At 41.0% G+C, this 16,406-nt stretch overlaps 1 protein-coding gene across 1 annotated transcript; it reads right to left on the reverse strand.

Moving 5' to 3' along the window:
* Positions 1 to 14,391: 14,391 nt before the first annotated feature.
* TMEM215 (transmembrane protein 215) lies at positions 14,392 to 15,701 on the reverse strand. Its single transcript, XM_012656296.1, has 2 exons — positions 15,399 to 15,701; positions 14,392 to 15,157 (listed from the first exon to the last, which is right to left on the reverse strand). Exon 2 carries the CDS (start codon positions 15,097 to 15,099, stop codon positions 14,392 to 14,394), a length of 708 nt encoding a protein of 235 aa, XP_012511750.1. The 5' UTR covers positions 15,100 to 15,157; positions 15,399 to 15,701.
* Between the last annotated feature and the right edge of the window lie 705 nt (positions 15,702 to 16,406).

Below are 16,406 nucleotides of genomic sequence, written 5' to 3' on the forward strand. Positions count from 1 at the left end.
CCAGATTACCACATTTGACTTATTTGTGTTGGTCTTTTTTTGCTGCTATAACAGAATGCCTGAGACTGAGTAATTTACAATGAACAGAAATGTATTGGCTCACAGTTCTCAAGGCTGGGAAGTCCAAGATCGAGGAGCGGGCAATGGGTGAGGGCCTTCTTGCTACATCATCCCATGGGAAGGCAGAGGGCAAGAGAGAGCAAGAGAATGTACTTGCAACTGCAAGCCTTGAATAGAATTGGCATTAATCCATTCATGAGGGGGGAGCCCTCATAACCAAAACATTTCCCCTTAGGCTCTGCCTCCCAATACTGTTGCATTGGGGATTAAGTTTTCAACCCATGCTTTTTGGCGGACACATTCAAACCACAGCATTATTCTTCTGAACCTTTAGAGAGTAAGGTACAGACATGATGTTCCTTCATCCCTAAATATTAATAAATTCAATGTCTATTCCCTAAGAATGAAGACATTCTTTTATATAACAATACAAAAAAATCAGAAAATTAACATTGATGCAATACTATTACCTGATCTACAAATTTTATTACAATTTTGCTCATTGTCCCAACAATGTTTAATAGCAAATTTCCCCACCTCTGGTCCACTATCTGATCTGGGATTATGCATTGCATTCAGTGACGTATCTCTAGTTTCCTTTAATCAGGACCATTTCTTGGTCTTTGTCTTTTATGATCTAGGCATTTTTGAAGAGTATAGACCAGTTATTTTGTAGAATGTACTCCAATTTGGATTGTTTTGTCTCCTCATGATTATAATGAGATTATTCACTTTTTGGCAGAAATACCATCAAAATGAAGGTGTGTTCTTCTTAATGCACAATATCAGGAGGCACCGTTACTGGTGATACTAACTTTGATCACTTGGTTAAGGTAGCATATTCCAGGTGTATCCATTGTAAAGTTACTATTTTTCTTTTTGTAGTAAGTGTTTTCTGGAAACATCTCATGACAGAAAGAAGTGTTTAAAGCAAGATGGAGACATGTCAAAGAGACACAGGAGCAAGCTGGAAAGGGTCCCCTTGGCCAAAACTTTTGTAATTTTTATGGATACATAATATTTGTACATTTTTATGAGGAACATTGATATTTTGATATAATCATACAATGTGTAATGATCAAATCAGGGTAATTGGGGTATCTATCACCTCACACATTTATCATTTCTTTGTGTTGGGAACACAAAATGGATTCTATAATAAATCCACTCCTCTAGTTATTTTGAAATATTCAGCAAATTACGGTTAACGATAGACACCCTATTGTGCTACTGTGTACCAGGTCTTATTCCTTCTATCTAATTGTATTTTGGGGCCCATTAACCAACTCCTCTGTACCCCCCTCCTGGCTACACTTCCCTCCCTCTGGTAACCATCATTTTACTCTTTACCTGCATGAGACCAATTTTTTTTAGCTCCTATGTATGAGTAAGAACGTGTGATATTTGTTTTTCTGTGCCCGGCTTATTTCACTTAATATAATGTCCTCCAGTTCCATCCACATTGTTGCAAATGACAGGATTTCATTCTTTTTTATGGCTGAATAATATTGTGTATATGTACTACATTTTATTTACCCATTCATCCGTTGGTGGACACCTCAGTTGATCCTACATCTTGGCTATTGTGAATAGAGCTGCAATAAACACGAGAGTGCAGGTATCTCTTCAGTCTACTGATTTCTCCCTAGACTTTAAATAGCCTATAGCTTATAGAGAAGATTTGTGTACACAAATCATTACAACACAGAGAAGAAATTGATGGTATATCATATAAAATAAAGAGGAAAAATGAAACTGTCCAAGAAAGAATACTAGATGGAATGCACAGTGTGTCTGACCCAGTGTGGTGATTTTTTATATTGTCCCCCACATGTACACCAACCCCCAACATCAAATGTTTTCAGTAAGGAAAAAAACAGGCTGCTAGTCCCTGGGACTGATGAGTGAGGAGGGAGAGAGATGTCTTTGCAGGCAGCTGCTACTTTGGTTTCCAAGGGAAACAGTGGTAGGAGCTGCAAAAGAAAAGGAGTGGGGAAGGCTGTGGTTTAGCGCAGATGGGTCATTCTTCTGTGAGGTGTCCAGGCGGTTACCTGGGCTGCCTCAGTGATGTTGGGTTGTAGGGACTATTAAAGTGTTGGGATATTATTGAACAACAGATTTTAATTTTTTCCTTCTGAATTTCTTGGGACAACCTTCATTCTTGGAATTTATTTTCCCCATCACTGATCAGAGCCTGGGTATATTCCTCTCACAGGGCCATGGTATGGTTTTCTCTTTTACATAGTTCACAAGTACAAGTCACAGGGAGGGAAGAATGGAATTAGCCATTGGGTTGTGTTCTAAGAGAATGATTAAAATATTACAAAAGAAAATCATGAAGTAAACCATTCTTTATTCTGGCTGATTGAGAAAGTTTCCAAGATCTCTCATCCAAGTCTCCATTTCATAGTCACCATCAGAACATGGTTCAGATACCTTCCCTGTGATCCCAATGTAGCTGTGAAGTTTTAGCTAGGGTCCTGCTGGGAGCTCAGGAATGGTTTGACAGAGAGAGGAGTCAACCAGGAATATGGAATTGGCTTTTACCGGGTAAACCAGGAATCTAAATACCAGGGTGTAAAGAGGGCCTATCCCACTTGGGCACTCTCATATCTCCTGTCAATAATCAAAAGGTCTAGGTTTGGAGCACCTGGTCCCTACAAGGTCTGGTGACAGGAAGGGAGTCCTGATCCCACGGAGTTGAGCAAGTTGGGGTAAAGGACTGGGCCTCAGTAATATCACAGAAAGTGGGATGTACTTCCCAAAAGCAGAATCCCAGTCTTAGGAATTAAATAAACCGAATTATTCATTAATTCAATTAAACCATTTACTGTCTATTGTGTGCCAGACATTAGATCCAAATGCTACTGCCTGGGCATAGTTGGGTCCAGGGTCTATACCAGGGTCTGGGCTATAAAATCAAGTGAAAGAAGCTGGGCATGGTGGTACAGACATGTAGTCTCAGCTTCTTGGGTAGCTGAAGCAGGAGGACCACTGGAGCACAGGAGTTTGAGGCTGGGGCACACTATGAACACACCTGTGACTAGCCACTGCACTCCAGCCTGAGAAACACAGCCAGACCCCATCTCTAAAAAAACCCAACCCAAACCAAACCAAACCAAAAACCAATTGAAAGAGACCTGGGACCTGCATCATTGGTATAACCTGAAAATGTTTTAGAGACATGTAAATACTACTGATTTGGAAACTCTAGAGGTGGTCCTGGTGATCTGTGCTTTAACGAGCCCTGCAGGTGATTCTTATGTATGGTAGAGCTTGAGAACCACTGGCCTGCCTTGATGATATTTGCTCAGGTCTTGGGAAAGGCTGAGAATGTTCATTCAAGTTCTCTTGGGTGGGACTAGGTGAGGCAAGGATTATGATTTCCAATGGGTTGCTGGTTCCATGATATATATATATTTTTTCTGGGACAGGGTCTTACTCTGTCACCCAGGATAGAGTGCAGGAGCATCATCATAGCTCACTGCAGCCTCAAGCTCCTGGGCTCAAGTGATCCTCTTGCCTTAGCCTCCTGAGACTACAGGTGTGCACCACCATGCTTGGCTAATTTTTCTATTTTTTTTTGTGAGAGACAAGGTGTCACTCTTGCTCAGGCTGGTCTTGAACTCCTAGCCTCCAGCAATCCTCCTTCCTCAGTCTACCAAAGTGCTAGGATTACAGGCATGAGCCACTGTGCCCAGCCCAAGTTCCATGATATATTACCACTGCATCATAAAGTTTCTTACAATGTTTATGAAAGCTCCTCACTAATTTTGGCATCTTGGGTGAAGGTAGGACCTACCAACCATTGTTGGGAAAACCTGGGGACCTGGAAATTTACATCTGGAAGCAAAATATGTCCAGCAGATACATCTTTGTCCCGATCACCCAAATCTCCCTGTTGAGGGAAGAGTGGTTTGTTGGGAGACTACTATGCCATGAATGACAAGGGCCAAGAAAATAGGAGTAATTCTGGGGGTTATTCTTCTTTCCTTTGATTCTTTAATTTTTCTGATTTCTGGAGATTTGGCTTCTCAGATTGGTGCGTCTATATTTAGGAATTAGACTGCACAAAGTCTTTGATTGCTGGTCCTTGGGGAAGCCCCATAGGGTACCGCACACTCAGTTCTTGTCTTGGTCTGTGTTGTGCTACTATAACAGCATAGCACAGACTGGGTAATTTATGAAAAAACAAATTTCTTTCTCATAGCTGTGGAGACTGGGAAGTTCAAGATCAAGTTGCCAGCATCTAGGGAGGGCTGTTCTCTGCTTCCAAGAAAGCATCTTGAACACTGCATCCTCCAGGGGAGAGGAACACTGTTCTCAAATGGCACAAGGGTGGAATGGCAAAAAGAGGCCAAACTCTCTTTGTTGAGCTCTTTAATGATAGCATTAATCTATTCATGAGGGTGCACCCTCATCACCTAAATACCTTCCCAAAGGCCCCACCTCCCAACACTGTTGCACTGGAGTTTAGTTTCCAGTGTGTGAATTTGGGGGATACATTCAGATCAGAGCAGTCCCTTTCCTTTCCTGTCGAGCATGTTCTACATGGCTCTGCAGAAGTCCATATTCACTCATCAATAAGTACTTATTTAGTGACCACTGTGTACCAGGTCCTATTCTGAGTGTTGGGGATATAGAAAGTAAAAAAAAGAAAATACTCCTTATCTTGGCCTAACCCAGTACTTTCCATACCTATTTGACTATTAAAACTTTTTGTTAAGTAATATGTATTCACATCTCAAGGAAAAAACATTTAATGGGACACTCTGAGAATGACCACTGTGTAGTAAGGGATGTATGTTCCTGGAAGCTGAGGTAAGGGAGAAATTAACGGAAATTTTGAGGCACAGAAAATGTTGACCAGAGAGATGTAAATCTGGTTAACATAATTATTGTTGGCCTATGTATGATGGAAATAAATTTTTCCATGTATCAACCTATCTGTAATAATTATAAGTATCACAGAGATGGCGATTTTAGAAGCTGGGTTTATATTAGACATTTGCATTTAAAAGCTCCAAGTTATTTTAGTTCATGCAGCAGCAAAACAACTGTTTGGAAAGGGGGACTGCTTAGTCTGATTAATTGTTTGTCCCCAAGTGCAAAGGAGCCCACCCTGAAACTAAACCAAACCAAACCAAACCGTTGCTTGCTGAGTTAGTTCCTCTTAAAATAGAATTCAGTCAAACCAGCAAGTCCCAGCCAAGGTGAGTCTAATCTTAATTCCTTATGGTATGCTGGAGACAACCAGGCTGGCCAGTGCTTCTTCCTCTGGGAAATAAGAGGCCTGACAGGATCATCTCTGAGCTTCTGAGACTGTTTTCTTCACTTGGAACACTCCTCCCCATTTTTTGCCAGGTACCTCCTATCATTCTTCAGGTCTCATATTAGACATTTTCCCTCGATGAAACCTTCCCAGATAACCACCCCCCCAACAGGGTGAGGGTGTTGTCCCTGCCAAGGCCTGCCACAGCATCCTTATCTCAGCCCTTGACACCTTCTGTTTATCCATCAGCCTCCCCCACTAGGCTGTGAGCTTCATGGAAGGAAGGGCTTGGTCTGGTCTCTTCTGTTCCCTACATCCTGGGCCCAGCACAGTGCCTGACTCAGACACACCTCTTAACCAGTACCTGCTGAGTGACAAATGGACGCCGGACTGGCTTGTGGAAAGGGGAGATGAGAAGGATGAAGACCAGGCAAGGCAGACAAGAGCATAATCAGTAACACTTCTGTGTTAGGAGCCCCACCTGGCTACGATTACCCATTACCCTGAAATGTGTTTGCTGCTGACCTCCATCCTAATGCTGGGAGAGTGAGAAGTGAACTTGGAGGGACTAGGGGATTTTGGGGAAGTGTCAGTTCTGGGCCCTGTAATTTTTTCATTTTCATTCTTATTTTTAATTGACAGATAATAATTGTATATATTTATGGGGTACAATGTGATGGTTTGATGCAAGTATATGTTGTAGAATGATTATGTCAAGCCAATTAACATAATTATGTTAATTATATCACCTCACATAATTATGTTTTTATCGTGAGAACGTTTCAAATCTATTCTTTTAGCAATTTTGAAATATGTAATACATTATTATTAACTATGGTCATCATGCTGTACAATAGATCTTGAAAACTTATTCCTCCTGTCAAACTGAAACTTTGTGTCCTTTGGTCAATATCTTCCCATTCTCTACCACCTTGTCTCCAGTCTCTGGTAACCACCATTCTACTCTCTACTCCCATAAGTTTGATTTAGTTAGATTCCACATATAAGTGAGGTCACACAGTATTTGTCTTTCTATGTCTTATTTGACTTAGCATAATATCCTTCAAGTCCATCCATGTTGTTGCAAATGACAGGATTTCCTTCTTTTTTAAGACTGAATAATATTTCATTGTATACATATATATATATATATATACCACATTTTCTTTCTTTATTTATCCATTGATGGACACTTAGGTTGATTCCATATCTTTGCTGTTGTGAATAATGCTGCAATAAATATGGGAATGTGGATTTCACTTTGACATACTGATTTCATATCCTTTGGATATTATATCCAGTAGTGGGATTGCTGGATGATATGGTAATTCTATTTTTAGCTTTTTTAAGAACCTCCATACTGATCTCCATAACGGTTTTATTAATTTACATTCCCACTGACTGCGTGCAAGGGTTTACTTTTCTCCACATCCTCTCCAGTACTTGTTATCTTTTATCTTTTTGCTAACAGCCATTCTAACAGGTGTGAGGTGATATCTCATTATGATTTTAATTTGCATTTCTTTGATGGTTAGTGATATGGGAGTATTTTTTCTTATACCTATTGGCCATTTGTATTTATTCTTTGGAGAAATGTTTATTCAAATCCTTTGTCTATTTTAAAATTTGGATTATCAGTTTTATTGCTATTGAGTTTGAGTTCCTTATATATTTTGGGTATTAACCCCTTATCGGATGTGTGGTTTGCAAATATTTTTTTCCCACACTATGGGTTTACTCTTCACTCTGTTGATTGTCTCCTTTTCCATGCAGAAGCTTTTTAGTTTGATGCAATCCCGTCATCTATTTTTGCTTTTATTGCTGTGCTTTTGGGGTCATATCCAAAAAAATAATTTCGGCTTTGTATTTTTGCAATCGGAAGGATGAGAGCCTACTTTGGGGGAAGCTTGCTGAGAGGAGAATTGAGCACAACCTGTGTTCCTGTCTGCTCTTATTTCAGCCTACAACACATTGTTGGATCTTAGTCCTGGCCTCTGTGCTGCTGCTTGTGTTTAATGCTCCATTTTTCCTTGAGTGGGAAATTCTGGCTGAATTTTTGCATTTAAAATTATTTAACTTTACTATATTTATCTTTCTAATATTTTAGCTAATATTATTCACTTTACAGTCCTTTAACTTCCTAGTTTTTATTGTGCTTTTTTGTCTATTATTGAATAATTTTTTAACCCATTTGATCTTATTTAGTGGATGCTATTTTAAGTTCTTTGTAACTCTGTCCAGCAGGATATTTCTAGTTAAATTTTTTCTCATTAGAATATACTCTTAAATTAAGTATATATATTTTCTTAGTCATTTAAAAACTATGCCAAAATTCTCTAGCATTTTCCTTTTATTCTTTACGTTTTAAAAACATTGTCTATTTGGTTTATCCTTAGTCCCTAGTTTCTAGCATTTGTTTCTAAGTTAGAGATGAGAAGTGGTGATGCTAGGGGGATGCAGGGGGTGGATGCCACAACACTGACTGGCGTCATCAGGGATTGTTGACTCTTCTCCCTGTGCTGATGAGTCTGCACACTATCTCCCTTTGCTCTCTTCCCCGCACATACTCTAATGAGGTCTTTCTTGCTATTGTTAAAGGAGACCCTGATATTCACCATGGTCAAGAAAAATAGATAATCAAATTAAATCCTACTTTTACCTACTCAGATAGTTGGGAAATTCACAGGACAAATTATGTGGGTCAGAAGTTATTAAGACTGGCCTCAAATACTGCTCACAGGAATTGCTGAACAATGCCTTCATCTTGTTCCAGAACAAGCCAGGGCTTCTCTGAATTACAAACCCACAGTCTCTGAGCATCTTATAGCCTTTAGGGAGAAGGGGAACTTCACTGGGAGTGAGGGGGTGAGGGTCTACAACTCAGCCCCTCAATACTGACCTGAGAGATTACCCAAATGGTCTTAAAGGTCCTGCTAGGAATTATTGGAGGGAAACTTTAATAGAGGGACAAGAGTCAAAGCTGGGAAATTAGATCTTATTGACCTACTTGCAGGATTAAGCTGAGCACACTGATTCACCTTCTTTCTGGTCAGGAATTCAATGGTTGTCAGATGCTCCTAGAACCACCAGTTCTTGTCACATGTTTGGTACAGTCACTGACTTATACAGGTGGGCAGGAAGTGGGAGTCAGGTCAGTCATGGAAGGGGGGAAATGTTCTGGAAAGGTTTATCTTGTTCTTCTCCTTGTTATATAAGATGTGGTTTCCCCAAAGAAAAAATATATTAAATAAAAGTTAGGGTCCCATCCCACAGAAGCCCATTTTAACCCACATTGTTGCTGACTATATTCAATTTGAAAGGGAAAATAGGCTTTGAGGGTGACTAAATGGTACGATTTAGAGTTTTCACTGAGCAAGGCAGGATGTGTGGTGGGGGAGGAGTGGAGTGTGGGGGGTGGAAAGATGGATAAAACGTGTCCCTGCCCTCAAAGAGCTCACACTGTAGTTGGAGAGACGGGAGAGACAGACACATACTCAACTAACATGTGCAATGACAGTGGTGCAGGGTATTGTCAGACCAGAGAATAATAGGAGGATTGGTTCTGAATGGGAAAATCCAGAAAGTTGTAGAAGACATGGCAACTGCCCTAATGTTAGGACATTAAGTGGCAGAGGGGTGAAGATGGGCTGGGGCAGAGGCTCAGGGTGGTCAGCTGCAGAGCACAATCAGGGAGATTCAAGAAGCTGCTGCAGGGGAGGGGAATAAAGTGGGGATCATGGGTGCAAAAATAATGTCAGATAGAATAAGCAATATTTAATAGCACAACAAAGTGACTATAATCAACAATAAGCTAGGGTATACTTTAAAATAACTGAAAGAGTGGGATTGGAATGTTCCTAACACAGAAAAATGTTATGGTGGTGATGGGACCTGAAAAGAGAAAAACAAAAACAAAAACAAAAATAAAAACAAAAAAACAAAAACCAAAAAAAAGGAGGACACAGAGAAATGTTAAATGGCTGAGGTGATGGATACTCCAATTACCCTGATTTGATTAATTCACATTGTATGTCTATCAAAACAATCACATGTACCCTATAAATACAACTATTATATATCCATAATGATTAAAAATAAAATAAAAAGAAGTTGCTGCAGAGGATGGGGGCAGTTTGGAAGAGCATAGGGCAGGGGGGCCTTTCTGAGTTGGTCTGATGGTCTAATTACTTACATAGAAAGTAATTGTTCATACTTTTCATGTTGAATTACAGGCAGGTGATTTTTAAAAGCCTAGTTTTTTCAAACAGTTGTGGTCTTGCCTCAGACTGAAGAGTTGTCTTATATACAATAGTTTATTACCATGAAAAATAAGAAAGTGATTAATTGCAAAAATATCTTTTAAATTTAACTTTCTCAGGATAGATTTGTCAAAGAGTAGCACAAGACACTTTTAATAGCTTTATGTTCTGTTTTGTAACCAGTTTATTCTGTAACTCTGCAACTTATTAGGGATAAAGTATGCAAAGCCTGGCACGGTCACTGAGGATACTGTCTGCAGGCTCTAATCTGGGGTCAGGAGGAGGAATAAAGGGAAAAAAGAAAGAAAGAATCCCTAACAAGGGTCAGTCCCAGGAACAGCTTGCCAAAGACTATGGGTATCTAACATCAGTGCCCACCTGTTTATGTGAGTATCTGGGCAGCATCATGTAACAATTTCTTTCTGTTGGGTGCCCATAGAATGAGGGCTCTGGTAGGCTGTGAGAAATCAAATATTAATATACAATCTCAGACTCAGTGGTGTTTACATGATTTTATGTTAACTGGACAAGAGGCTGAATGGAAGTCAGTCATTTATTGAGATATTTGGTTGAGCCAAGCATTTGTCCACATTTCCATCCTCAGTTTAGTTTTTACCAGTAAGGAACTGAAACTCAGAAAACTCATTGGAAGAATCTATTGAATTCCTGAAATTCTGGTTCATTTGTAAGTCACTGATAGCTGACAATATACATACATATGAAACACAGCATATTATAAAATACATGGTGAGGTACTTTAAGAAAATGCTTTGGGCATATTTCAAAGTAATTATTATTGTTTAAGTCTATTTATCATTTTCCTTGTTGAACATTAAGCTCTTGAAGACTGATGTCACTATAATCTGATTTTGAGAAACACACTATTGGTATCTTAGCTGGGGATGTTTCATCTCACTCTTAAAAATACTTTTCTGCTCTTGGTGGGAGAACGTTTTCAAAGAAGCATTATTTTGTCTCCCACCCTGTGTCTTTGCTTCACGTGAGTGATGAGAGGGAGAGTTTGATTCATTTACACATTTCTGCCCCCTCTCTCTCACCTATAAGGAGATAGCTGTTCAGTAGTAAACTTTTATCTCTACGGGCATATAACAAATAATGTACCAGTGTTAACAACAGTAGAAAAACAACATACAAAACCATCCATAAAACTTGATATCTGGCCAGCAGTAAGGAATGGCAGGATAAATTATGGAATATCACTAAAATGGCATATTGCACAATTGTGCATTGATAATTAGGAATACTACATAGAAAAGTGGAAACTTGCATAGAATATAATTAGAAGAGAAAATAAAAACACACTGTTATGATATATATGCTGCATATGCATGTGGGGGAGGCCTGGAATCTAATATGCCAAAAATGGAAATACATCGCTTAGGATAGTGGGATTGTGGATTTTCAAAAATATTTTCTCTAATGTGATAAAATAGTAGTAATAATAATAGTGACTTCACCAAATAAATCATGCAATGGGTGTAGAGAGGAGATATTAATAAATAAGTAGAGATTGGATGTTACAAAAGAGAAAAAACATTTAAAAGAATCTTCCTTTGCTATATTTGCCAGCTCAGTGGATATTAAGATCCAAAATATTGAAAACATTTTCAAAGGAGCTGGTTAGTAGGGTTTGGAAGAGAGCCCGAACTTAACTATATCTGGATTTTGTTTGCCAAGATGATTGCAATAGAAAATAAATCTTGAAACAGTTGTCTAATATGCTCCAGCTTGGGTATCTTGGCTGGATTCACACTTAGGAATCAAGAAACAGTTTGGAAAAAGAAGCCATGTGCATAATAAGTAGGAATATAGAGCAAGAAAAATTCAATAGAGAAATTTCAAAAGTAAAACGCCTATTTAAAATCAAGTGAAATGACTATTGGGATTAACAGCAAGATAAAGAAAACTAATGCCTACTTAACATTTATATCTGTGTAGATGCTCTTAAAGGCTACCAGGAGCAATCCTCATGTTTGTTATGTTAACAATTTATAACAATTTTCTAAAAGTGTTGATTGGAATGAATTGCTTTCTTTTCCTGTAAAGGGCTGAGACACTTTATTCTCCTTTTCTTCCATCCCTGTTGAAAAGAACCATGCTTTTACTCTGAACTGTACTTAAAAGTGTTGCTTGGGGGCACCAAGCTACTCTGTTGCATATAGGAGGGTGTTGCTTAATATAAGATATTAGAAAAATTTACATATACAATCACACATTTTATTCTTTCTGGTCAAAGTTAAACCTACCACCCCAACATTTGCAAATTTTTGTTTTAGCACAAGAAAATATTTCCTCAAATGCATACTTAGATACATTAAGTATCTTAAGTAGGTAGGTGGAAGAAGAAATCTGAAATAGGTTTTTTTCTGAACTAGAACTTGAAAATATGATAAAATACCTTGTTATCTCTAAACCAGTAGTTGACTCTTGATTTGATGGTAAGGGGGGGAGAGAGAGAGAGAGAGAGAGAGAGAGAATATGATATGAAGAAGTTTGAGCTGGGTCCAAGAAACCAGAAGGTAACTTTTCCAACCCCAAACCTCTACCTGACACTACAAGCATCTTCTTTCAGACTCTCTAAGATTTGCTGAGTCTCTGTAAACATCTCTCTGTCTCATTATCTCCTCACCTCTGAAGATGTCCATGGTGGCAACCACATTTTTATTCCTAAATTATCCAATAATTTTAACCTTTTTAAAAATATGATTTCTTACTTTCAAAATGCATTAGAATTATTAAAAGATATCATGATTTTAGGAAACTCTTTCCCCCCATCCCATTTCTAAGTCAATTACATTTAGTGCAAGGCTGTGTATTAGATTACTTTGGGCTATACCAACACTTAGAAATTTCTCCTCAAAAATATTTTACTCCTAACATCTTCATTTTAGTACCAGGAATGTATTGTGTTGAATAAATGATATTTGGTAATAAAGCACATCTGTTTTCATACATCTAAAAAATTCTTTTGAGTAGTAGCAATTCAATCTGTGTCACATAATTTTTATCATGAATTGCATAACTTTGGCATGCATTTTTCTGTAACACATTTCTTGGCAATATATAAAGTGCCTTTACATAATAAAATAGAATATTCAAACTAGGAATGAATGATAGAAATAATCTAGTGAAAAATCAATCCCCCCTCCCTTCATGGAGTAGGAGACTGAGGTGTGAGAAGAAAATATTTACCCAAGATCATGAGTCTCATTTTCTGACATTTAAGCCCTCCTAAAAATATATACTTTTGATCTTGAACTTGACTGGAAAGTTATGATTTTAAGAACATGATTCTTAAGACACAACAATTGCTACACTTAAGAAAGAATTGCAGAGTTGGACTTGAAATACACAAAAGAGGTATGCCAACATTTTTGTCCAATTCCCCTTTTAGAGAAAGTGACTAAAACTACTCGATCACTTAAAATCATCATTCTTTGAAGGATACAAAGTAATCTAGATCTTCAAGATGAAATCTACCATTCCTGTCTGTAATTCAATATTTTCCTTCAGCAGAGATCAAATGATTTTCTGGTTGGTTGCTCTCTTATCTATCGCAGTTGAACATGTGAAATAGGAAATACATTTTAGGATACCATTGTGGCTTTTTTTCTTCAGCAGCAGAAAAAAAAATGAAATAAAGAAACTTTTATCATGTAATGTTTACTAATCAGGTGAACTTAATAAAATGTAGGCTTCAGTTAAATCTAGTAGATTAACTTTTGGTTCACTGGTATTTACAGTTTGTGGGGGAGTTGAACAAATGTACAAATGCTGACACTTCCAAAAGTTTAACCATTGCATTTCATATGAATCCTGCACAATGTTCAAGACTAATGCATGGACTTTATAGTTTTCAGATTTTAAAAAGCATATTGGAATAGTAATTACCAGCAGATGTCTCCCAGTGTTAAAGACACTTAGATATATATGTAAAATTCATTTTGTCTTGATGAAAACAAATTCTAATCTGTGAAAATATTACATCAAGTCATTTTGCACCTGGTGAGGAAATTATACATGAATGATAGTAAATGTTAAAAAATTTCAGATAAAGACATAGTAAATCAATTTAAATGAAGGGTTTTAGATGTAACATAGACATTTAAAAACATTAAGTTTGCACATATCTGGTAATAATTATTTTACTTTATTTGAAACCATAATCTTACCAGACAATAACAACATAAAAATTCTGTTACATAATTTAACTGTATTTAACTCCCCTTTCTCCAAAAACCATCCCATCTAAGGGGGGTTTAACAAATCTATCTTGATTTTTTTTCCTTTCAGCAAATACCAAGTGCGAGAAGCTTTTCACCAGAGAAAAATCATGTCATAAAATGAAACATCGAAATTTTTCTTTCAATTTCTTCAGACATAAAGCAGCTCGGTTTCCCTATGGATAGCCCGTGCATCGTTTGATGCCTGGCACCTGCAGCCTACTCTAGACTTATCTCACTTTCAGTAGGTGCTGAATAGCACTTTTTGGTTTCTTTTACAAAGCATTCAACATTGTTTAAATTGTTAAGTAGCAATTGGAACAGCTTCCTTTCCTACCCACTGCCTCTTCTACTGTCCTTTACCCTCATCTCCCCTTTCCCTAAAATGTGTCCCCAACATGCCTATTTACAGACTCTCAGGCAGCAGAAGTTTGCCCGCCCATCACATACCAGGTCAATGTCTAACAGTGTGAAGGCTGTTGAGCAGAGCAATTTCCTTCCATTGGGAGCTGCGTGTAGTTGTTTCTATCAATATAGTGGCCCTTGTATGCAGAGCTTAGACTATCGTCTCGTGGTCCCACCTGCCTTGGATCTGATTGATGTAACAACAGTATCTGTCATAGGGGCTGTTCTGCTTGTAGGAGCAAACAATGATACTGTCTTGGGGCACAAAGAAGATGCTGTCCTCCGGCTCAGGGCGGTCGGATCTGTCCCAGGCTGAGCACTTGGCATCCAAGGCACTGTAGGCGAGGGAACTGCCAGATGGGCAGTAGCCGTCTAGGTATCTGGATGTCTCCTCCTGATGCCCACTCTGGACCAGGCTCTGGCATTCTCCTTCCTCCGTGGGTGTGACGGTGGTGATGGAGCTGGCCATAGGCACCTCACCCTGCCCCTGTTGGGGAAGTTTCCCCCTGAGGCCCGCCTTCTTAGCCAGCTCATCTGAGCTCCCCTTGCCCGACTCCAGGTCTGAAGGGGTCCTCAGCAGTTCCACCACCTCCTTGTCCTTGGGTTTCCGGAAGCAGGGCAATTTGCGGACCCATAGCAGCTCATTATCCGGCCACTTGGTGCATCCCTCGGTTTTCCTGGCCAGGGCAATGGCCGCAATGCCTGGCAGGCAGATGGCTGGCCCGATGGCCAGGAGGGGGATGTTTCCCAGAGTCTCCCCTTTCATCCCAGAGACGGTGAACATAAAACCAAAGACCAGGAAGACACTGACCAGGGCCACCACCAGCCCAGTCCTCGGGTTAATGTCATCAGGCCGCATCTTTCACTCCATCCAGGTTGGGGGCTGCTTGCTGGCCAGGGAGTAGCGTTCCTCTCCTCTGCCAGAGGTGAAACCACAGCGGGTTAAAAAAAAATCCAATCAAGTTCCCACCCACCAGCTCTCTGTCTCTTTTTTGCTTGTCTCTCTCTACTTGTCTTTCAGTCTTCGTCTCTACCTCTCTTTTGCAATTTCTTTCCCCTCTGCTTCTCTTGCAATTTCTCTCCCCCCCCACCCCCTCACTATTGCGACCGCTGTCTCTTTCTCATATAAACATGCACCGACTGGGGCCACCGAGGTACCTGAGGGTTCCTGCCGTCTCCAGGGAGTAGGGAAAGAGGCCAGTGTGAGTCTCCTCAGAAACCTCCACAGCAGCTGTCCCCTCGGCTCGCTCCCTTGGTTGTGGGAGGAAAGCCCGGTTTTCCCCGCTGACTGTGCGTCCAGGAGGTGGAACGTGGGAGAGTCTTTCCCAGCAGTGCCCGTCGGTCCCCAGGGCGGTGGAAGCGGAGCCGGCGCTGGCCGTGCGCGCGGCGCGGGGCGCGGGAGGAGGAAGGACCGAGCGTGGCAGGAGGGAAAGCGGCGCGCGAGCCTGGCCTCGTTACATCACTTGCGGAGCACGCTCAGAAACAACGCGGGACGCGCGGGGGCGCGAGGGCTCAGACCCCCGCGAGAGCCGCTCGGCGGAAGGGGCTGCCCCGGCTCTCGTCGCGGCTGCCGGGAGCAGCCCGGTTTGTTCTGCCGCTGCCCGGGAGGGCTGAGCGGGGACACCGGACCGATAACGTGCGGGGAAGGAAGGGGCGCTAGGCTGCCGGTGACCGGAGACGGGAACCCCGGGTCGGTTTGCCCACGGGGCAGCCGTTGGAATTTCTGAGCCTGGGCTCCAAGTCCGGTGTCCGGTGCCAGCTGGAGATGTCCCTCGGCGACCCGCGCCCTTCTTCAGTTACAAATCTGGGTGATCCAACCGCCCTGACGACTGCCCTTCTCTCAACCTCGCGGCTCTTGGGGCGCGGAGGGCTGCACCCCTCGAGGGGAGGGTGCCCGAAGACGGCTCTCCGTCTCCCGGTCGGGGTGGGCAGGGAGCACGGGAAAGCGTCCTTGCAGCGGAGCAGGCTGCGCTGCGGGGCGCACAGGATTCGTTCCGTGAAATTTGGATTCAGTCAAAAGGCCGCACTCTAGGATCCAGAAGGGCACATGTAGCCTTGAGGCTGCAGGTTCCCTACCCCTGGCCCAGGCTGAGTTAGTGTTGGGGGGCGGGAGGAGGAGTGCCAGGTCTTGCCTGGGCTCCCCAGAGTTTCCCGAGTCCCTCCCTC

The sequence above is a fragment of the Propithecus coquereli genome, unplaced genomic scaffold (assembly GCF_000956105.1).
Source record: "Propithecus coquereli isolate 6110/MARCELLA unplaced genomic scaffold, Pcoq_1.0 Scaffold114, whole genome shotgun sequence".
Lineage (NCBI taxonomy): Eukaryota > Metazoa > Chordata > Mammalia > Primates > Indriidae > Propithecus > Propithecus coquereli.